The sequence below is a fragment of the Falco cherrug genome, chromosome 5 (genome assembly GCF_023634085.1).
Source record: "Falco cherrug isolate bFalChe1 chromosome 5, bFalChe1.pri, whole genome shotgun sequence".
Taxonomy (NCBI): domain Eukaryota; kingdom Metazoa; phylum Chordata; class Aves; order Falconiformes; family Falconidae; genus Falco; species Falco cherrug.
The window spans coordinates 87,166,348-87,189,806 of record NC_073701.1 but is presented as its reverse complement, the minus strand read 5'-3'; the positions used below and the strand labels follow the sequence as shown (position 1 = coordinate 87,189,806).

At 41.2% G+C, this 23,459-nt stretch overlaps 1 protein-coding gene and 1 long non-coding RNA gene across 3 annotated transcripts; one reads left to right on the top strand and one right to left on the bottom strand.

Moving 5' to 3' along the window:
- The first annotated feature begins 44 nt into the window (after positions 1 to 44).
- CRELD2 (cysteine rich with EGF like domains 2) lies at positions 45 to 13,215 on the top strand. The gene is made up of 10 exons (XM_055711250.1): positions 45 to 368; positions 1,390 to 1,472; positions 2,401 to 2,511; positions 4,915 to 5,006; positions 6,050 to 6,226; positions 7,396 to 7,494; positions 9,150 to 9,227; positions 10,039 to 10,134; positions 10,993 to 11,133; positions 12,647 to 13,215. The coding sequence occupies exons 1-10, from the start codon at positions 216 to 218 to the stop codon at positions 12,703 to 12,705; spliced, it is 1,089 nt and encodes a 362-aa protein (XP_055567225.1). The 5' UTR covers positions 45 to 215; the 3' UTR covers positions 12,706 to 13,215.
- Positions 10,144 to 23,208, bottom strand: LOC129736151 (uncharacterized). Of its 2 annotated transcripts, none has more exons than XR_008732373.1 (3): positions 23,095 to 23,208; positions 21,465 to 21,556; positions 10,144 to 10,766 (listed from the first exon to the last, which is right to left on the bottom strand). It is a non-coding gene; the product is annotated as an uncharacterized LOC129736151 (long non-coding RNA). The 2 variants fall into 2 exon arrangements; XR_008732372.1 differs by having other exon boundaries at positions 22,883 to 23,204.
- Between the last annotated feature and the right edge of the window lie 251 nt (positions 23,209 to 23,459).

Below are 23,459 nucleotides of genomic sequence, written 5' to 3'. Positions count from 1 at the left end.
CGATTGGGCCACGTCCCTGCTCTCCCCCGCCGCCGCCAACGCGCGCCTGCGGCCGGGGCGTGCGCGGGGCAGACGCGGAAATCTGAATGGGGCTCGCGGGCCGGTCGCTACGGGGGCCGGGGCGGGGCGAGCGCGCTGCGCGCGGCCGGCGCTGACGCGGGCTCGGTGCGGCGGCTGGGGCGGCCCCGCTCCGCGTCCCCGGGGCTCCCCTCGCCATGAGGCCGGGCCCCGTGTCTCGCCCGGGCCGGGCGTCCCTGTGGCTGGCGCTCTGCGCTGCCCTGTTGACGCTGCCGCCCGCCCTGGGCGCTGGCGAGCGGCGGCGCCTGGCGTGCTCCACCTGCCGGGGCATCGTGGACAGGTTCAACCAGGTGGGCTGCGGGGCCGCGGGGGGGCGGCGGCGGCCGGGCCGTGGGGCAGGGGGGCGGCAGGGGGGGTCTCGCCGGCAGCCCGAGGCGCGGCGGCAGCGGTGCAGGCCGCTCGGCGCCCGCCGCTCTGAGGGGCTGCCCGTCGGGCGCGGTGCGGGTCTGCGGCCCCCGGGGCTGCCCGGCGTTACGCCCCGCAGCTCGGAGCCCCGCGCCCGGACTCGGGGAGCGCTTCCGCCGGGTGCCCGGTCAGCGGCAGCAGCGCTTGGCCAGGCTGACGGGCGGCAGCGGTCCGCGCCCGGCTCCGGTAACGGCTGCAGCCGCTGGGCCGCGGAGCCGGTTGGGCTTTGCTGCCGGCGATGGCTCGGTGCCGGGGCTGGCTGTGCGGGCGGCGGCCCCCGGAGATTCCGCGTCCGCTGGCAGCGGCCCTGCGCCGTGGCAGTGCGGGCTGTGTCGGCAGCGAGGGGCGGCCTCGGCTTGTCTCCGGTGCTCTGACGTGCCTTGGGTGTGCGCTCGCTGCTGTAGGCTGCTGGGCCGCTTGACGTGCAGCGGGTGGCTTTTGTAAGGTGCGATGGTTCCGTAGGTACTGACTGTGACTTGGGGAAGTTGTGTCGATCGTGGTGAATTACAGTTGTGCGTTGAAGTTCCAACACGGTGAAATTTGGGCAAAGTGCTGTCAAAACAGAAGTAGAGGTGCTGTTCAACTGATGAACAAAGTTCCTGAGAACTTAAAGAAGGGTGTAAAGTTTTGTTCGTGTATGGTGCCCGGCATAAGTGGAGACTGTAACAAGGCCTTGTTTATGCGTTATGAAAATTCAGTCCTGTTATGCTGTAACATATGCTTTCTCACTTCTCATGTTGTTACTAGCTGTTTCTTTCACTTAACAGTTTGATCAGTAGCATCAGAGCTTTACCAAAGTTTCTGCGTGGCACTTTTCACAACTTTTGTATAAACCTTTACTATTGCCCTTAATTTTTGAGAAACAAACTCTGCAACTTACGCTCTTTTTGTACTTTTCATTTGTAGGGATTAGCAGATACAGCTAAAAAGAACTTTGGTGGTGGGAACACTGCTTGGGAAGAGAAGACACTGTCGAAGTATGAGTCCAGGTGAGCTATCTCAGTGCATCTCATTCAGCTATGTTTTATGTCCACTGCATTACTTGAGTGTACCGGTGTTTGTCTGGACTTAAATATTGAATGTTGCAGCTAAAGTTTCACATGTCCAAGCCTTAAATTCTTATTGCTTAAAAGGTAACATTACGTTATAACGTAAAGATTACAGTAAAGACTGAAGCCTCCTTATTACTGCCTTTATTTGCCTTGTTTGTGAAAGCAACAAAAGTAAATACCAACATTGGTCGCAATAGGTTTTTTTCTGTTTACCTATTAAAACCCTAAAATTGTTATTTCAAATAATGGTCAATAGTTAATTAGTAGTCATAAAAGGTGTGGAGCATTGCAATAGTTGTTTTAGAATTAAAGCAGTATCTGCTCCCTAGAGTTGTCACTATTTCAGTGCCAAACAGAAAACTAGAAAAGGTGCAGATTACAGTACTCTTGTATACATGTTTGATTACCGAGCAAAGTGATCTAATATCTTTCTTCCAAATTTCAAATTCACTTTTTAATATTAATTGGAGCATTGAGGTGTAAGGGTGCGATTTCTAAACTTGGGTTAGTGAGCTTCATGGGCTTGTATCAAGTATGGACAATACGTGAAATGTATCATTGAACTTAAGAGAAAAATACTGCACTCAAAATTAGCCAGAAAGCTAAAAATCTGTCGGTCTACAATCTGCAGACATAATAAATGCAAGCAAGCCAAAGTGGTTCTTGTGGACATCCTTCTAATTTTTCTGCTTGAAGTGATGTTCATTAGTTCTTTATTCTAATACTTGCTTTGTTTTGGGATTAATTCAGAACACAGAGTAAACTGATAAAGTATCTAGGCTTCTGGAAGTCTAGCATCTCTGTCATGTCTTGAGTGGTGTCAAATGTTTAAGTTAAACTTACGGTTTGCATTCTCCACTTGCAGCGAAATTCGTCTTGTAGAGATCATAGAGAACCTGTGCGACAGTAGTAACTTTGAATGTAATAACATGGTAGAAGAGCATGAAGAACATATAGAGAAATGGTGGTTCAAACTGTAAGTATCAAATCTTTTTGTGGAGATCTTTGTGTGGGTAAAGTTATCGAAGAGGATGAACAATTAATGTTAAATCTTGTGCCTGAACAATAGCACTAGGGGTGATTCTGCATTGTCCTTCAGGAGTTGCCATTGAGTGCAGGTAGGTTCAGGCTGACTTCTAATAGCATGTGCTGCTGTATTGTGTACTTTTTTGTTTTCAGTTCTGGAAGTGTTACACCAAAACATCCAGTCTTGCTTCTCCTATACTGTCTACTCAGTTACCACTGGGGTTTTGAGGCAAACTAATACTGGAAAGTTTGAGGTTTACTTTTTTGTTTTCCTTTGTCATAAAACTGCAAGGGATTCTCAGGTTCTTGTGGGTTTTTTGTTTGTTTGCTTTTTTTTCTGAAACATTATTTTGTTCTCTTGGCAATCAAAGAAATAGTTGCTTCTAATAAGTCTAGAACTCAAAACTCTTGAGGATGGTATTGTAGCAGCTGACTTTTCTATTTTCTAAGCTAGCCTGTGATTTCTGTTACAGCTAAGCTTTTTATGTACTGTTATAATTAGCGAAAGGATGGCATTGTAGAATTTAGATCTCTTAAGATCTTTTTTTATTCCAATTTCAAATCATGTTTCTTCTAAGTATTTTTTTTTTTAACTACTTTAGACTGTCAGCATTCCCAATCAGCTGGAATTCAATAGGGTAAACAGCCATTATAACATTTCATAACTGGATAGGGAATTTTGATAACTCACTTTGCTCTTAATGACTGCTTTATTGCTTTTTATATCCTTTTACCTAACTATACAGGATTGTGTATACTTTATTCTGCTCCCTTCAATTGGCATGTTAGACTAGCATAGAATAGAATACTTCAGTTGGAAGCGATCATTTAGTCCAACTGCCTGATCATTTTAGGGCTGACCAAAAGTTAAAGCATGTTGTTAAGGGCATTGTCCAAGTGCCTTTTAAACACTGACAGGCTTGGGACATCAACCATGCCTAGGGAGGCTGTTCCACTGTCTGACCAGCCTCTCAGTAAAGAAATGCTTCCTAGTGTCCAGTCTGAACCTCCCTTGGTACAGCTTTGAACCGTTCCCATGTGTCCTATCACTGGATACCAGGGAGAAGGGATCAGGACCTGCTTCTCCACTCCTCGGGAAGCTGCAGAGAGGAATGAGGTTGCCCCTCAGCCTCCTTTTCCAAACTAGACAAGCCCAAAGTCCTTAGCTGCTCTTCATAGGACATGCCTTCCAGAAAGGCAAGCTGTGCAACCCAGAGTCTTAAATTTGCAGAATGAGAAAGAAATGAGTCTTAAAGTGGAGAATTTGACAAAGTAGACTTCCTAAAATAAACAAAACCATTCATAAAATGCATTGGGTTTTTTGATAGTTTCTGTATTTAATAGATCTTTTGAGTGCAGTTGATTAACTTTGCCTTCTGTCCTTTAACCTGTGATACCTGAATGTCATTCTGTTTCCGTGGTAGTTTCCAAAGACATTTTCTTTGTCTGTGAATACCTTTTGATGCCTTTTCACAAGGTGTTACGTTACATGTGGTACCCAGTAAATTTACTTTTCAGGGCCTAAGCTTTGGAGTCAATATAGCCAGATGTAATAGTTTGGAAAGAGAAGCTGTACGTGCCTCGGGAATTGCTGAAGACTTCTGTTGGGCTACAGAGTATCTAAGCCTTTGACTTCAGCATCAGTGTGATACTGAGATCTGTCCATTGTTGTTTAGAACTGTAGTAGTCCTCATGCTTGCTTGCAAAATAATATCTAGCGAATTCATTGTTAATTGGGTGTGTGTGTGCTAGTGCTAGAGTAGCACATAACTAACTTCTTAATGTTAAAAAATAGCCTTCTAAAATAATACTTGAGTTATGCTAAAAATAAGAGGAGAATTTAACAGGCAGCTGTCCTCAGTTTGACAGTAATTTGAGCAAACATTAATATGGTTCCTGGGTTATCTTCTGCACAGTTGAGACAAAGATGCAGCAGTTATCTTTAAGAGGAAGGAGTAAACAAGACTGTAAACTATATATATATAACCTTCCCTAAAAATTGGGTGTTAAAATACAAAAAGGTGTTGTGTACCTATCAAGACGAATTGATTTTATTGGTTGCTCTTATTTCACATCTTTCCTAAACTTAATCTATAAAATTTGAGTATGTTAATCGTATTGTAGTAGTTTAAAAGGTAAATTCATCCCATATTGGAGGACGACTTCTAGAAAATGGTTCCTGAAATAAGATCATCTTCAGAATAGAAAATAAATAGAGAGATAGAAAAGATACGTTTGTAATTTGTCATGTGTGATAGACTAATCTACTGGATTGTGTAGGTTCAGTTGCACTGGTTGGCTTTTAAAGAATCTTTGTTCTTTTTATTGATAAATTGATGTCTTTCATATACAGAAAGAAGAAGTATCCTGATTTGTTTAAGTGGTTTTGCATAGAAACAATAGAAGTTTGCTGTCCTGCTGGAACTTATGGACCAGATTGCCTCGGTAATTTTTCTTTTGAAAAATACAGTAGCAGATAACGTTCTTTTTGCCTGTTTCAGTCTTTCATAACATGGACAAATACATGAAGTATCGGTGTTTTGCATGAGATACCAGGTACTGTGTAGTATGTACCTGCCAGCTGCCTGATAGTTAGGTAGCTGCCTTGCGAGCATCCTGCCTGGAGAGTAGTTTTCTGGGCATGAAATACTGTACAAAGTTATCAAGGGTTACTTTCATGTGCAGAATCCATCTGATCTGATGCTCACATCCACATCTGACCCATGCTTGGAGCCTCTCTGTGACATCAAGTTTATTGTTTAGGTGGCCTTTCAGAAGCTATTTAGACAACAGTCCTTGACCAGTTTCAAGAGTAGAATGGCCAAAATGCTGTTGGGGATTAAATGAAGAAATTCACAGCTGAGGATTAGTTAAAAAAGCAATGGGAAAAATTGGATAAAAGCAGGTGGGAGGCAATTAGGTGAAACTAAGGTCTTTGATGCAAAAATAGTAAAGGAGGTATTTTGACCCCTGAAGTTTGTACAATTTATAAATCTCTAAACCCTTGCACCTTATTAGAGATTGGCTTTGGCCTCTTATATTGTTAAAAATTAAGTGCCAATTCCTGGTATTAATCTAAATGATTGCTAGTAGTTTTTTTCCAACTGTAGTGTGAACATCCTCAGTAATCCAGAATAAATAAAGATACTAACTTTAGCCAGGAAGCTAGGAAAATAGATAAAATTCTAAGCTATGGTGTTTACACAAAATTAAATTTATAGCTAAACTTCCCTGGAGATTGTTTTGAGTTACTCTTATACTTGAATGCATTACTGAGCATTCCTTGTGGCAAACCCTTCAGTTGCTCTCAAAGGAAAAAAGATGTTGGAAATTACATCCTGGTTTTGTGTGACTGCTTGTTTGGTTTTGTTTTGTTTTGTTTACATTTTACTGCCTCTGAAGAGGGAGGGATTTCAGGTGCTTGTGGCTGAGAATAGGAAGTAATTTCCTTTAACATCTGATTTTAAAGTATTTTTGATGCTTTTTAGCTTGTCGTGGTGGATCAGAAAGACCTTGCCATGGAAATGGCCACTGTGATGGTGATGGTACCAGAGGTGGAGATGGCTCATGTAGCTGTAACAAGGAGTACACTGGAGACTTTTGTTTGGACTGTTCTAATGGTTACTTCAGTTCCTTGAGAAACGAGACGCATTCTGTTTGTACAGGTAACAGTTTTTGACAGGTGCTTAGATCTTTGCCTTCCTTCTTCATTTTTTGTAAACAAAACTAGAAAGAATTGAAACTGACAAATGTGAAAACAAAAAAGTTACAGTTTTGTTACTCGGCTTTAACCAGAAACGACATGTCAGTTTGGTGAAATTCTAAGGTTTTGCTAAGTCATCTGTCCAGACTGCCTTCACGCACACCACTCCACCCCCCACACCCCAATAGCTCCCTCCTTTAAATTGAGAAGCGGAATTCATCTGTGTCATGAGGGAGGGAGAGCAAGCTTTGTCCCCGCCCGTAGCCCCCAAGTATTATACAAAAATAATGAGCTAGAATCGCTGCATAGGGGACTACTTTGAAAGCTAGCTTTTCCTCATGTCTTAGATAAGCTTAACTGGATGGAGTAAATGGGCATGGAAACAGCTGAATTGTACTATGGACTATGTAGATTTTTTGAAACGAGTCAGGTTCTAGGAGAAAACTTTTTAAGTTAGGCAGATTTGCTTCTGGTTTTAGATCTTGAATGAGATTCTGCAGCAACTAAATCCACGGGGTCTGATAAGATTGTTTTTCGACACAATCTGTGTTGGCTTTTTGGCTGTATGATTCTGTATGATTTATTTTATATTACAATCTATAACATGCATATATTATATTTGTGTGTTGCTTATGCATGTAATTTTTATATAGATATGTATATATAAATATGCATATGCAACTGGATTTCTAGTATGTTTCCTTCTGAAATTCTTCAGATTAGTATTATTTCACACATTGCGCTTGTGGTTAGTGGCAGATGAAGTAGCCTGAGGATTTGCTAGGTGGGAGTGTGGAGTCTCGTGTAGTTCTAGTCACTAGAGTTTCATGGCACTGTTTTAAGTGGTGCAGATGACTGTAATTGCCAGGTTTGGCTTTCTGGCTTTTTTTTGGGGGGTGGGTGAGTTGGGATTGTTTTGGGTTTTTTGGTTGCTTTTAGGATAGAGTTGCGGTTTTGTAAATGATACCTCCATCACATCAAGATTTAATCTTGTTAGTGGGGAGGGTCAAGCTGCTAAAATAAGATAGCTTCCAGAAGATACTAAATAGGGTTTTCTTTGAGAATTTGTGTGCCCAAACTTGCCTTGGAATCTCTCAGCAAAACTCAGATTGTAGTTTTCTCTTACCTCAGCCTGCCACACTGCCTGTAAAACTTGTACTGGTTCAAGTGACAAGGACTGCCAGGACTGTAAAGAAGGCTGGATTAAAAATGAAGAAGCAGCTTGTGTGGGTGAGTAATGTTTGGTAGACTTCAAACAGGTTTTGTAGCAATGTTATCTAGTGAGGCTAGATGACCTCACATTGACTTTTACTGTATTTTATGGAAGTGTTCTGTCAGTTTAGATTTTTATAGATCATAGTCTCTCTTTTCCTAACTTGTTTCATGTTGCAGGAAAGCAGTATTTCATCCCCACTGATTGCCTGGTGAATATAGTTGTCTTTATCAAACTGTTCACTGTGTTTCTTTTTAATTTAGTGGAGTACAGATAGCAGCAAATAGGTTGTTCCTTTTAAAACACATTTTTTGTGTTGATTTGAATGCTAAACAGTGCTCTGCTCTTGATTTTTAACTACTTTATCAACTACTGGAGGATTTCTCTCAGCTTATCTACATATTTTGTAGTAATTGCACAATTATCTTCAGATTACTCTATGTTTATAAATGCTCGGCCCTGCAAGAGTTCAAATATTTCACTAAAAGTCAGGCCCACTAACTCTTCCTATTACTGGAGGGAAATGCCAGGAGACATTAAGCTCAGTACTTCCATTATTTTCTTACCTGTTTCTAACTTAGCATTTCTCTTGGTTTATGAGGTATATGTGAAACATGTAAGGAAAAACCCATTAATAAAAATAGTCCCAATGCAGGGAGGCACTACGGGAAGAGTAACACATTCTGTCTGACTGGTTGAATGGGTCCCATTAAAGACCCTTAACATGATGTCTGGGAACAGTATCTTAGAAGTTATGTGAACACTGCTTCTTAAAAGTGATAATGAGAACTAGGACTTGAATTGCAGCTCCTGTGGTACTTGCTTAGGCAGCTGCTGAACACTTCTAAGAGCATTTTTAAGATGATCTAGTATTGTCTTCTATGCAGCTGTTTTTTTTCCAAACCATTGCAATTGACAAAGTATAAATTGGTTCAGTAATTAGTACGTATTATGTCTGCAGCAGCATGATGAAATAGATAGCAAGGAGACTGAAATAGCCTTTCTCTGTCTGACTTTTAGTTTTGAATACTGTTGTGCCTTTTCCTTGAAATGACAAGACTGGCATATTTTAACTTCCCAGGTAAAACTGGTTTTCAGCTTGACTGGTCCTAACCGTAACCTGGCGTTCTCTCCAATTTGCTTTGTGTTGAAAAGTAAACAGTGTATGTGTATACATTCGTGTAACTTTTTTAATACTTAAAAAAGATCCATAGTTTGGTAATACAGGAGTAGAGAAATCAACAGTATTCCATAAGAGGAGTCTGTCTGCTTGTTTGTTATGCTATTTGTATAAAAAGCATAAATGCATGCAAAACACTGACTTGAAAATGACAAGGATGGGCAGGTATTCTGGAAGTTTTATTTAATTTGAACTCTTGAGTTTCTGGTATGTCTGTTACTGTCATCACAAAATATCTTCTGAGGATCAGTTTTGATTTGTTAATGTAAGTTGAAGCTGAACAAAATGGTGTATGTTACCATGTTACTCATGTGTCTGACGTGTTGCATATCTGATTCTGAATTCACTGTAACAATTACTCTCATTGCAGTCAGTTGAAGTTTATAGCTTCTGGGGACCAGTTCTTAAGAGATCTCAGAGCAAAGTTCTGAAGTATTAATCTGGCTATTTAATCGTGACTACTATTTTAAGTAACATCACTTTATCTTTCAGATTTAGATGAGTGTGCTACTTCTCCTTGCAAAGATCACCAGTACTGTTTGAACACAGATGGATCTTTCTCATGCAAAGGTTTCTTTTTAATCTGCTATTGCACTTTATCATCTAGAATCCTAATGTAATGCTAGAAAGGGCATGATACCAGGCTTTTAGTATAGTGTGGTCCAGTCCTGACTGGGCATGGGGAGGATGAGGCTTTGGACCTATTTTATGAGGAAAGCAAGAGATTTCTGGGTATTTCTACTCTGCTCTTGTGGCACCCCACCTGGAGCACTGTGCTCAGCTCTGGGACCCCCCCCAGAATAACGAAGACATGGACTTGCTTCTATGGGACTGGAGGAGGACCACAAAGATGATTGGGGGCTGAAACATCTCTCCTACAAGGACAGGCTGAGAGAGCTGAGGTTGTTTAGCCTAGAGAAGAGAAGGCTTCAGGGACTATAGCAGCCTTCCAGTACCTAAAGGGGGCCTACAGGAGAGGTGGGGAGGGATTCTTTGTTGGAGTGTGTAGTGACAGTAGGACAAGGGATAACTGTTTTAAGCTGAAAGAAGGTAGATTTAGATTAGATATTAGGAAGAAATTCTTTACTGTGAGGTGATACAGACATACTTTACAGGTGAGACACTGGAGCAGGTTGCCCAGAGAAGCTGTGGCTGCCCCATCCCTGGAAGTGTTCAGCCCAGGTTGGATGGGGCTTTGAGCAGCCTGGTCTAGTGGAAGGTGTCCCTGCCCATGGCAGGGCGGTTAAAACTAGGCAGGCTTTGTCCTTTCCCACCTAAACCATTCTGTGATTCCTTGTGTGGCTAAGATGACTGACTTTAAGTGTGGTACTTTAAGCAGCAGATACAAGAATTTTTATACTTAAATTTTTTTTATCTTTAGCGTGTGATGCCAGCTGTGTAGGTTGCACAGGGGAAGGTTCTGACAAGTGTAAGACCTGCGCATCTGGATACATGAAGGAAGATGAAAAGTGTACAGGTTGGTGGATTTGGCAGTACATGGTAGAACACCAGTTGGCTCACTTTTGGTTAGCCACGCTTGGGAGCTGTTAAGTACATGCATGTTTGTCTGCTCCAGTTTTCAAGCCTATCAAAATGAACCCAGTCATTTTGGTATTAGCAGCAATGACTTGCTTTATAACTTCCTTTATATTATTGAGCTAATAGGCATGACAGGGCTTAAAGGTGAAACACTCCTACAAAAGGAACAAAGTATTTTATAGCAGATTCAGGAAACAAATACACGAGTCTCTTGTCGGTTATCTACTACTTCATTAGAAGTGTGCATCTGTATTTATTTTGTAACAGAAAGGCAGGAGCATAATGTAGCTTCTGTTGCCTTCCTGTTAATTCATTAATGTCCGTTCAAACGATACTAATTCATAATGATTTTTTATGTGAAGTGATAGTAAAAAGAGTGAAATTAGAGTTTCTTTCTGGGGAAGATCAGAAGGTACGCACAATCTGAAGTAGCTGTTAACTCTGATGTAGTATTTATAGACTCCCTTCCCTTTACTTGTACTTTGATGGCATCAATAGAAAATGGCTGTGGGAACTCTTCAGTAGGTTAAGACAAGTACCGTTGCTTAATTCATTTCTCCACACAGGGGCCTGCAAAACATAAAAAAACAGTAGTATCTGAATAAATTTGAAGCACAGTCTAAATCATGAAGAACCATAACAGATTATTTTAACAAAAGTTAAATCTGTTGAAGCAGTGTTCTGCTCCTCGGTGTTTGTTATGTTTGAATAGAATTTTGTTTATATGACTGAATACAAGTAAGTTTTATAACAAGATAACAGCAGTGGACTCTTTCTTTCCCTATCCTGTCTCTAGATATAGATGAATGTAGCCTTCCTGAAAAGGTCTGTGTGAAAGAGAATCAAGACTGTGTTAATACTTCAGGTAGTTACAAGTGTGTATGTTCAGAAGGGTTTGAAGATAAGGACGGAACGTGTGTTCAAACTGTAAAAACAGGCAAGTGGCTTTTCAGTGACAGATTTTTTGAAAAACAGTCTGTATTGACAACTTGGAGCTGTATTTCTGTCAAAGGGTCTAGTTGCATGTAAACTCTCCTGTATAATTCCTGATCTTTCTACTGCTGTGGTCTATGTCAAGTAGTTTGTGGTGTAGGCCACATTCTGACATGCACGCTTTCTTGCTTAAAGATAGTGGAATCTTTAAATGTCTGTCTTGTTCATGTGTTGGTATTTTTTTACTTACGGTTGTGTTTGCAAGTCACTGAAGTGTCTAGCTTCATTACATGAAGTGAACTAGCAGATTACTGCTATGACAAAAAGGACGTCTTCCTCCTCCCCACCTTTTTTTCCTTTATTGTTAATTGTAATGGCTCAAGAGTTTATCTGATTGCATGCCAGCTGCTTCAACTCACTGAAATCTCAGAAGATTAAGCAGAACTTTTTGCTGGATGAATGAGCTGAATTTATTTGTTTTGTGATCCCGTAAGTGGCAGAGCTGGTGTGAAGGTGAATATGGAGAAGACATCTATCTTTCAGTAGTAGGGATCCATTTTGCTTGACTTAATCTATATCTTCAGTCAAGAAATTCATGTGTAATTTGCTCTAGGATGTATGACACATTATGGGCAGAGTTATGTTCATTAGTGTTTCATTACTCTTGTCAAGGCTTTTTTTTTATAATTCCAAAGTGGAAGACAGGATTATTTTGCAGTAAAGGTTGTAGGAGAATACATGAGAGATGCTCAATTTCATACCTTTTATTTTCTTTCTACTTCTTAGTTTGTTTGGGTTTTTCTGTGTCCCCCCCAAGACTGCTTTTTCCATCTTGTACTAGTAAGTTGTAAAGATCTGTGTAGCATTGCTACTCAAGGCCATTCAGTTCAGACCTTACACTTTCAGTACTCATTGTTAGTAGTTCTTTAAAATCAGTTCCATGCTTTTCCTGTGCAGGTGCTCACGCAGTTACTATGATTTTTTTTAAATGTGGCCTGACATTTTATGATAATAACAGCAAAATGAGAAGTTGACAAATTGGCTTGGCTTTTTCCTTAGGTTAATGCTTTTGCTGATATAATAAAATTGCTCAGCTTTTTTAAAGGCACTTTTAACATCTGAACTGAGTAGTTTGCACTATAGAAAACAATTCTGAGTAATACTTGCTTTTTGTTTTTAAATACCAGAATTTCTTTTGATAGGTCATGTGAAAAGGAGGAAGGTCACTGTGAATAGCTGAAAACAAAAGCTTAGAATAGAAACAGCTATGCTGCTTTTTTCTTCCACTAACAATGTCGTACCAGTTTATTTGAAATGTTTTGTTTGCATCTAGAAAAAAAGAAAAAAAAAAACCCCACACAAAACCAATAAGCTTATAGACTAGGAGAATGGTTTCATTGCTTCTCTAGTCTTGATAAATATGTTGATTTGGGTTTCTGTTTAAAAATTTCCTAATGTCAAAAGTTATGTTGTATAATAATACATTTGTATTTTAATTATGATACTTAATTTCACAGGAGAGGAAGTACAGAGTGGAATAACTGAGCCATCACCTACTGGACATGATGACTTATGATCGGCATTCAGAATGAAAAGACATTCCTATCTAAAGTTCTAAATTATTGGACTAAGCCTCTGCTAGCTGACGTACTGTGGAAATGGTATTAAATATGCAGGTTGCCATTAAGATTTTGTTTTTTAAATGGTGATAAACTGCTCTTTAAGCTGCATTTCTTTATTCTCAAATGGCACTTTTTATATAATTCTTCAAGAACAATACTCTAGATGGGTTGGTACAAAATTTGAATTAACATAACACTGTTCCCAGCAATTGCAAACAAATTGCAGGCCTCTCCTTCTAGTGCCTACTGAAAACTATCATCAGTTGGAAGGACTTAGTTGCACTTCATAAATCAAGAAAAATTTAGACTCAAGTTTGTTGTTTCTTGACGTGAGAAATATTTCTTTAACTGAAATACAGCTTTCAGAAACTGTCAAAGGGAATCTCTTTGGGGGGGAGGCACTGCTCCCTTAAATGAAATAGAATGCCTAATACTGCATTCAATAAAAGTTTATTTTGTTGGAATGTGCCTTAAAATTTTTTAAGGTGTTAGTACCTTGCTGGGTTGTGATGTCTGTTTTTCATTTAGGCAGTGGAAAAAAAAAAAAAAAAGAAAAGAAGAAAAAAAAAAAAAAAAAGAACCTTGTAAGCACTGTATTTCAATGTAGCACTGAATTCCAGCACTCAGTTGTACTGGAATGTATATGGGGAGGGGAAAATAAAAAAGAAGAAAGAAAAACACAACAAACACACACTTTCCTCTGAAGAAAGAATTATGTCAAACTTGTCTTCCTACCTTTGGAAACTTAAGTCTTTCTTGCAGATACTTGCATAAAGTACATGAATTATTTTATACAGTGATGAAAAGTAGGTTTGGCTAACACCTGTACTCGGTAGCTCCCAGATGTTACGCAAGTACGCTGGGACTGAGGGATACACGACTAACTACAGTCTGCTGCTGCATGTAATAGCTTCCTGTCTTTTTCAGAGCAAGCATACTATGATCAGTTTATTTTATCTCTTTTGCCATTTTAGAGGCAAAGATAATAAGCACAGCATAGACACAACTTCCTACATGTGGTCCCTAAGCTTAAAAGGCAGATAAAGAGCTAAAACTCTTATATTTTGCAGGCCCATCACAGCTGTAAATAAGCGAAGGACCCCCAGTACTTAGAAGTCTGACGGAAGTGAGTGAGGTTTGGAATACATTGCAATGCTGAATACAGGGAACAGAAGGTGGGATTGCAGAATACAGCTAAGAGCAGCATATTTTGGGCTTGGCTATGAAGAAATTAGAAACAGTATCCTGAGGTAAGGGGAAGTTAAAAAAAAAAAAAAGGTATGAACAGGATTGACCTGTTGGGCAGTGCAGGCCAAACACTTGTATACTACTGAAGACTTCTTTGTTCAGACTAAGTCACGGTTCAGTTTAGGGACAGCAATAGATACTTCTGTGAAAGGATTCCATTGGATTCTTATGTTAAAACCTGTCTAAGCTGATCTTGTGTGCTGTAGTTTAAATACCCAGAATTACTGAAGTATCTGTAACGATTTTCTTTATTTTCCTTCAGCTATTACATCTTATTGTTTCTTAATTTGCCAGTCTGAGAATGAAAACTTCATTGCTTTCTCAGCTGCAATTGCCAGAGATGGGACTATGTGCCATGTATCTTGCAAGTTGTAGGGTAGGTGTTTTATTTAGTAAGTGCTAAATTAAAAGGAGGAAAAAGTAGGCAGTTTGGGGAGCACAGGGAATACAGCTGGAGGATCTTTAGGGTTTTTTTAGTACATGTGTAGCCGGTTAGTAATAATAGGCTTTAAGGATCTTATAGGAGGGTAGTTTGTCATTGTCGCTCAGTCACTGACACTTAACTCCCTGGTGTTCCACATAATGGACAAAATGGTCCTTGTTAATAGTAATATGAAATGTCAGTTCTGTTTAAGAACTGCCGTCAGCTCATGATCAGCAGAATTGTCTCTCAAGTACAAACTCTTCTATTAACGTTACAAACTTGAAATAATGTTTCCTCATATGAAGAAGAACTTGGTATTCTAAGCTCCCTTCAAGTTAGTTGGGAGTCAGGGGGATACCTGGTGAAGTTCTTAACTACACTGTGGAAGCATTTACTTTCCAGTTCCTCCCCACCCAAAGCTCTAGACAAAAAGCCCTAACTGAATCTGTTCTAGTTAAGCTCAACTCTGGGATGAAGCAATGAAAACAAAAACTTCAAGAGTTTGTTTTTTCTTTGGTGAGAGAGAGGAGAAACTCTTCCTAGTCTAACCTGCAAAAGCAATGAGAATAGTCCGCTGTAACTAAACTGTTGTTCGGTTCCAGAGAATAATGTTTTCAGCCTTTCATTACAACAGTAGAACCATTGTAGTGTTGTTTCCTAGGAAACATATGGATGTGGTACCTGGGTATTAGTAGTCACTAATATATTTTTCATCAATTCTCTGACATCAATTCCTGCCCCCCAGTTGTTAGTACCTGTTGCTCTGCGTTGAATCATTTTGAATAAACTTGCTAAGTCAGGGGCCCAGAAGGGTAAATTCAAATATTTAGAGCTTTCTCTGAAGGAATATTGACCAAGTTGCATAATTGATAAATACTTGACACTATGCTACTGCTTTATGCCTCTCAGTGCTGAGTTTCTAAGGAGTTAGTCCTCTCTCCTCTGGTTTTATTCTGTATCCTCATTTTACTGCTTCAGACTGTGATTACTAAGGTTGGAAATAAAAATTTTGATTTGATTTATTCCTCCCCACCACCAACCCCCAACCTTAAACTGGACTCTCGGCTGTTTTGGGTTTTGCCCCTCATAATCAGTGAGGGGGATGGGGGAGCAGGATTTAAACTGATTAGCAGAAACAGAGTGCATGCCAAGTACTTTGGGTTAACTAAACCAGTCCAGGGTAGGAACGCTTTCTACTGCATGTGTCAACTGCCTAGCGCTAAAAAAAAGCGAGCTTTTCCCATTAAATTTTTCATTACCTTGTAGGGAGATCTCGTTTTGTAGTATAAGACTTTGTACTTAGGGTTGCCTGGAATTACAGGTCTCATGTCCAATTATATGAATAGGTTAGTAAATACCTCAAGTGATATGAGAGATCCCACAAACAAGATTTATGCCTAAGTGAAGTATTGGTTAGGTACTTTGTCATAAATACCAAGGTAAACCTTGAACTTCCAGATTCACGCCTATTATTTTGTAAACTTCATACTGTGAGTGTCAACTAAAAATGGCATCCCTTTTGCTAGTTTGCCTTGGTACTTCTTTGGGGTTTCTTAACCTTAGACTAAGCACTTTTTGCAATGGGAAATGCAATGGTTTGGTACTCTCTAGCCACTTTAAGGGATAAGGTTATAGCTGTACTCCACAGAAGATCCAGGAACAAGCAAACCTACAGACCTGCTTGTTTCAATTAAAGCTCTAAAGAGTGCCAGTAAAGCACTCTCAAGTATGCCGCATGTATACCAAAATCCTCCTGCGGTGTCTAAACTTAGGAATCAAAGCATGTGCTGAAATGTTTTTCATGTGAGTATTGGGATATAATACTGAATTTATTCTTTGGTGTGAATTCCCAGCATGTGTCTCATAGGCACGGAGTTCTATGCAAAGTGTAATACCATCCATTCACAAGTAGGGTAAAAGTAGTCTGTTTTGCAGAAAAACTTGATGAATTAGGTAATTCAGGAAGTCAGAGATCACCTGAAAGGCTTCAAATTCTCTCAGGAGATGTGCCAAAGTCCATAGGTTATAGACAAGATCAGGACAGAGGTCACTAGAACATGTGGGATATATTGTACAAACAGAACACTTTTTATGATTGACAAGGACTGATCATACATCATGCTAGTACGTATGGGAGAGGTACTCTTCAGTAAGGCAATTGTCTTTATTAGCCTTTGAACTGACATTTGAAGTTGAAAAAGCACCAAGAATGGTGAAAATCACCAAATCACATTTTGAATGTTAAGCTCCCAGTGCATACAGCATTACGTGCATGTTAATTCTTCTTGACAGAGTGCAACTTGTCTTTCAAGATGCTTTCAGACTATTCTTAATACAACACAAAGTTAGCATTACAAATAATTCAAGACTGCCTTAACAAGTGACTAACTGAAAAGAATGCATGGGGAGAGACAAAAAAAAAAAAAATATAAAAAAAAAACCTTTAAAAAAAAAACCCCAAGCAGTTCTGGATCATACATTGCAGCAATACAAAACAGTTCTCCATAATGGTCCTAGCTGACCTGATACTCCTCCCTTTCCTTCCCTGTCTATCAGTCTGGCATGAGTTATTTTCTTAGATTGTAGTTTATCTGTTCTGAAAGGAAACTTCTGAGGTTATTCAAAGCAACTGTCTGCTTTTTTTTCCTTCCTTGGATCAAAATGGAAATTTTCTCATCTTTTTCAGCCATTTCACACCATATCTAACTTTCTGGTTTCAGTTCCAATATTAATCCAAATATGATCTGCAGATAGAGCTCAAATGCATTTGCAAGGATTTTTTTTTCCTCAGATTTCTCTTAGAATTAAGATTATATTTCCCTTAGATTTTAATGGATGCTAATGTAGTAGTCTTTCTTTTGCACTAGTATTATTAGATTTTCTTTCTTAGAGTCATGGGATTGTTTACATTGGAAAAGACCTTTAAGATGATCAAGTCCAACCATCAACCCAGGACTGCCAAGTCCACTAACCGTGCCCCTAAGCACCACACCTACATGGTTTTTAAACACCTCCAGGGATGGCGATTCCACCACCTCCCTGGGCAGCATGTGCCAGTGCTTGACCACCTTTTCAGTGAAATTTGACCTGATGTCCAGTCTAACTTCCCCTGGCACAACTTGAGGCCATTTCCTCTTGTCCTATCGGGTTTTATCTGGGAGAAGAGACCCACCCCCACTTGCCTACAACCTCCTTTCAGGTAGCAGCAGAGAGCAATAAGATCCCCCCTGAGCCTCTTTTTCTCCAGGCTAAACAACCCCAGTTCTCTCACCCGCTCCTCATAAGACTTGCGCTCCAGACCCTCCACCAGCCTCATTGCCCATCTCTGGGCATACTCCACACCTCGATGTCTTTCTCAAAGTGAGGGGCCCAAACCTGAACACAGTTATTTGAGGTGTATATACTCACCAGTGCTGAGTATAAGTGGACAACAACTTCCCTAGTCCTGCTGGCCACGCTCTTTCAGATACAAGCCTGGATGCTATTGTTCTTGGCCACCTGGGCACACGGCTGGCTCATGCTCAGCTGGCCATCAGCCAGCACCCCCAGGTCCTTTTCTGCCAGGCAGCTTTCCAGCCACTCCTCCCCAAGCCTGTAGCACTGCGTGGGGCTGGTGTGACCCAAGCGCAGGACCCGGCACTGAGCCTTGTTGAACCTCCTACCATTGGCCTCAGCCCATCGGCTCAGCCTGCCCAGACCCCTCTGCAGAGCCTCCTGCCCCCCAGCAGATCAACACTCCCCCCTCAACTTGGTGCTATCTGCAAACTGACTGAGGGTGCACTCGATCCCCTTGTCCAGATCATCGATAAAGACATTAAACAGGGCTGGTGCCAGCACAGAGCCCTGGAGAACACCACTTGTGACCAGCTGCCAGCGGGATGTGACTCCACTCACCACCACTCTTTGGGCTTAGCCATCCAGCCAGTTTTTAACCCAGCAGAGTATACCTGTCCAAGCCACGAGCAGACAGTTTCTCCAGGAGAATGCTGTGGGAAACAGTGTCAAAGGGTTTACTAAAGTCCAGGCAGACAGCATCCACAGCCTTTCCTTCATCCACTAGGCAGGTCATCTTGTCATAGAAGGAGATCAGGCTCATCAAGGAGGACCTGCTTTTCATAAACCCATGCTGGCTGACCCTGATGCCCTGGTTTTACCTGCATGTGCTGTGTGATGGCACTCAGGATGATCTGCTCCATACCCTTCCCTGGCATCAAGGTCAGGCTGACAGGCCTGGCGTTTCCCAGATCCTCCTTCCTGCACTTGTAGATTTCTTACTTGAAAGTACCTTTGAAATTGTATTTTTGTTGCATTAGAGCTCTTTTTATGTAGCCTTACTGTCTTTGTTTTAACTTTTTTTAAAATTATTTTTAAAGGTATCCAAGGTAATACTTATTCTTACAGGGCTGGAATAATAAAACTTAATTTCTAGTCTGCTGATTGTTCTGTGTTACACACACTGCTATATGTAAAGTAGTTGAAATGACGGGCATGTCCTTATTACCCTGTGTTTGTTGAATTTCTTGGGGGTGAGCAGGAGTCGCTGTTAATCCTGTTGAATTCAGACCTCTTAAACCTACAATCTGGAAGGCAGACGAATCTCCTGGGATAATCTGCTGGGAGGCGTAAGAAACCTAGACCTGGATTTATTTCTCCTGCTTTCTGAGAGGGCTCTAACCACTAGGTCAAATAACAACCAGATGTGCAAGGCTACACCTGGCCACACATCAAAAGAAACAAGTGAGGTCACACAAGTTTGTGTGTTCTTTTAGGTGTGTGGGGGCTTTTTTTGGTGGGTGTTTTTTTGGGAAATAGGTATCATCAGTAGATGGAACTTGCTGATTACATGCAATTTCTGTAAAAGGAATGAAAAGTTAGGCTCATTCGTGTCCTGGGTGGGGGAGGTTTGAGAGGTGTTTTTGGCTAGGAGCACATACCTAGCTTGCTTGACTTTGGCTATCTAGAATGTAGACATCAAAGTCTGGCCATTAGAACAGGTTAGAGCTGTGGTTGGCACCTTGCTCATGCCTAGTAGGTGCTGGGCTCCTAGAGTGGAATCTAGAAGTCCAGACTGCAGAGAGCGTGATTACATAACTCTAAACTGTAATGTAAACCTAAATACATACTGTTTTACTCTGCTCCTGGCACACTGTGGTGTCCTGTGCCTTGAGCTAAGCGGGCCTGGCCTGGCCTAGCATCAGCCTGATTTGCTAGTATGGGGTTATGACCATGAGCTGCGAGTCCTGATCACATCAGCTGTGGTTGTCCACTGAAGTTGGACTGTAAGGAAGTTGGCGACCTGTCTCCTGAATGTGCCTGAGACCCAGTTAACTCTTTCACACTTATACTTGCTGCTGACAGAACTTATTCTGCCACTTGACCAAAACTGAGCTTTTCTACTGCCAAGAATGTAAGCAAAATGATTTTGAGACAAAATCGCAGAATGGTTGAGGACAGAATGTGCCTTCAGAGGTTGTCTAGTCCAACAACCCTGCTCAAAGCAGGGTCAGCTAGAGCAGGACCTTGTTGCTCAGGACCATGGTTACTTGGGGTTTGAGTATCTTCAGGAACAGACACTCAACGACCTTGCCTTCTTCATGTCCTCAGGAACTTCTTCCAATTGGTATGACTTTCCAAAGTTGATCACGAATGGCTTTGCAGTAGCCTGGGCTAGCCTCCACAGCACTCAATGGGTGCGTCCCATCAGGCCCCACGGGCTTGCGGTCTGTCCAGCTTGATTAAATGTTCCCTAATCTGATTCTCCTCCAGGTGAGTCTTCCTTGTTCCAGACATTCCCACAGGCCTGGGAATCCTGAAGGCAAATCCTACTAGTAATGACCAAAGCAAAGAAGCCATTGAGTACCTTGGCCTTTTCTGTGTCCTTTGTCACGTGGTCCCCCGCTCACAGCAGTGGCCTCATGGTTTCTGCCATCTTTCATTTGCTGCAGGCATGCCTGCAGCAGCCCTTGATGCTCTTCAGATTCCTTCCTGGTTCTACTGCAGGTGGGCTTTGGCTTTTTTGATCCCATCCCTTCATACTAAGACAGTGTCTGTATTCCTTCTGGGTCACTTGCCCCTGTTTCCACCTCACATGTTCCTTTTTACGTCCCGAGTTTAGTCAGGAACTCCTTGTTCATTCATGACAGCTTCCTGCCACCTTTGCTTGATTCTCAATGCGTCAGGATTGGAGAAGGCAATCTCTGAAAATCAACCAGCTGTCCTGGACCCTTCTGTCTGGGGCTGTCTGCCTTAGTTTCCCTTCCGAACAGATCCCTGAACAGGCCAAGGTCTACTCTCCTGACATCAAGGGTTATGATCCTGCTGTTGCTTTGATGGCAATACGGTATTTGGTTATACTAGTTGGTCTACTGCTGAGGTAAAAATATTCTCTACTTGATGATCCTTTTTTCTTGAATTTGACCCTCCTAATTTAGCTTTTGTCAGTAGGGAAACTGTAGGCTCTTTGGGGCTGAGGGTCATCTTTTTGGTTTGCTTTTGTTAAATAGAGTCATTCCCTAATCCTCATCCATTCCCCAGTTTGCATCACAGCATTCGATATGTAGGATCCACATCTACCACTGCATCCACTAGTGAAGGAACTGCTTGAGTAAGTAGCTAGAAAGTTGTGCAGCTAGGAGGAACATTCCTCTCTTGCTAAATTCTTCTGTGTTCACAGGGCACAGTAGGTCCAAGAGGGAAATAATTTTTTTTTAATTTTTTTTTTAAAAGGAAAAAAGTAAAAAGTTGGATTTCATACTAGCTGTAAGATGAATGCTCAGGTTAAATTTGTTAATGTTGGAACAGTCATCTTTAAATACATCTTGGGGCTGCTATGTCAGTATTTCTAAGCATATCTGAGAAATTATGGATACTTTGATGATGGTACTTCAAGTTTTGCAAATACATAATGTCCACGTAGTATATAATTTTGGTGGACTATATATGCAATAACTGTATAAACCCAGTACTTTCTGTCCTCTTTTTGACAGATATCATACCTGTACTAAGGGTATTTATAGTCCTTCAGGGAAAAAGAAAAGGTACCTTAAATTAAATCAGTTCTGCTTCACAATAATTTTTTCAGTGTCTTCGAGGAATCTGGTCTGGATCCTGTTATTCTTGCGCATTCTGTGTACCTGTAAGAAGTTAATTTCTAATTCAAAACAATACTGTTTTTCTTTAATATTTCTTATTCTTTTTTTAGAAAAAAGGCGCTTTTTTTAATAAAGGAGAAAGAGGAGGAGGAAGGAGGAACACACAGTTTAAAACAAAAAAAATAAGGTGACCTACATTTTTTTTTTTTTTCCCCTAGATAAAGAAGGCTGCCCCAAAAAGGGATGCGTGAATAAATTATTTAGTATTCTAACAGGAGAGACCTTGCGGGTCATCTCATTCTTCCCTTGCTAGTGTGGAATTATTCGCTCTATGCCATTTGGAAATGCAGTATCTAGTTATGAAATTGCTGAGGTAATGTCTTTTCCATCATTCCCTATTATTTTATCTATCAGAAGATATTGTCAGGTGCTCATTTGATAGTAATTCTGTTTAATGACTAGCACAATAAATAAAAACTCTCCTGAATGCAGGTGTATTCATGGCCTCATTTGAGGTACAGACATACAAGATGGTCCTATATAAGAACTTTGCCTTGTAAAAGGTGGAAGAGAAACAGATTCAGGGAACTGAGATTCCTCTTTGACATTTAACATAATATGCAGTTTTTCAGTCTGCTTTCGAATCACTCGGTTCCTGGACTAAGCAATGTCACGTTTTCCAGCAGTGAAGCAAAGAGGTCCAGAAACTACCATTTAGAAAAGCAAAACAACAGCTGACATTTTCATATGAAGTGCAGTTATGTAAAGGAAATGGGTAGCCATAACTCCTGGCAGCAATGAAACATGTAGTTTCAATACTAAGATCAATTGTGACTTGCTCTTGAGAAGTTCAAAATTCTTACTGTATGAGTGTGTCCCCTCAGTGGCTTTGTGACATACTTTAAGAAAGTTATTGTTTCATTTATTTATCAAGTAACAGCAAGGTCAGCTGTGGCTGCTCAGCATTGGCAAATAAAAAGCTCACACATCACTGGGAATGGAGAAGAGGGAATGAGCAGTTGTCGGGTGCAGGAAGCAGCCACCAGAAAGGGTTGGCATGGTAGCCGCCATCAGTGGCAATCTCTTGGAGCTCTTCAATAATTTTGCCCAAGAGCCTAGACTGAAGCACAAGCTTCTCCTTAGCAATCAGGTTAGAAAATAAAGAATTGTGTCTCCGCTGCATTTTTAATTTATTCATCTATACATCTAAATGCTTATGTTTATAAAGAAATACTTTTGTAGGTAGGTATGTATAGACCTATGTGCCATATATAGATTAATAAACACCTTTCAATTGAAGTACTTCGTAACTTTCTTTTTTCATTACACATTATAATATATGCAGTGATTAAAATAAATTCTTCCTACCTGATGTCAACTTCGCAACAAGAAATTTGATTTCAGTGTGAGCTGGATAAACTCTTCCCGTGAGCTCGCAAGGGAGAAAGATGAGTCATTAAGACACAAGCTGTTCTGTCTTTTAGGACATAATTCTGTTATCAATTCATTGCACACTGTTCATGTTCAAAACAAACAGAGTGTCCCCGGAATAAGTTTTCTTTTATGTTAAAGCTCCTCACACAGATGGCGTTTGACAGGCTATTTGACAAGACAGGCATCCTAACGGGATGACAGCTCTGGAATTCCAGTTGTTTGGGGAAGAGAGCTGTGCGGCGGGCGTGGTGCGGTGTTGCTTCAGGCGCTCCCTTTGTAGATGATGAATTACTGCACAGCTGTTTGCCCCTGGCAGAGATGCACAGCTGTGCGGCGCTGCGATGGGGCTGTCCGCGGTGCGGCTCCCGTGGCTCGCGGCAGGTTCTGGCAGCGCCCGCCTGAAGCCGGCAGAGGGTACTCTCAACCTGCCGAGAGCGGTTGGTGGCTGCTTCGGGAGCCCACGGTTTCCAACGCGGTTACAGTCCTGAGGGAAGCGGCCAAAACTGTGATC

Excerpts from the sequence above, each read along its gene's own strand:
- CRELD2 (XM_055711250.1), top strand. The coding sequence starts at position 216 with ATGAGGCCGGGCCCCGTGTCTCGCCCGGGCCGGGCGTCCCTGTGGCTG. Across the intron at positions 5,007-6,049 it reads TTATGGACCAGATTGCCTCG|CTTGTCGTGGTGGATCAGAA; the intron begins GTAATTTTTCTT and ends GATGCTTTTTAG. Across the intron at positions 6,227-7,395 it reads GACGCATTCTGTTTGTACAG|CCTGCCACACTGCCTGTAAA; the intron begins GTAACAGTTTTT and ends CTCTTACCTCAG.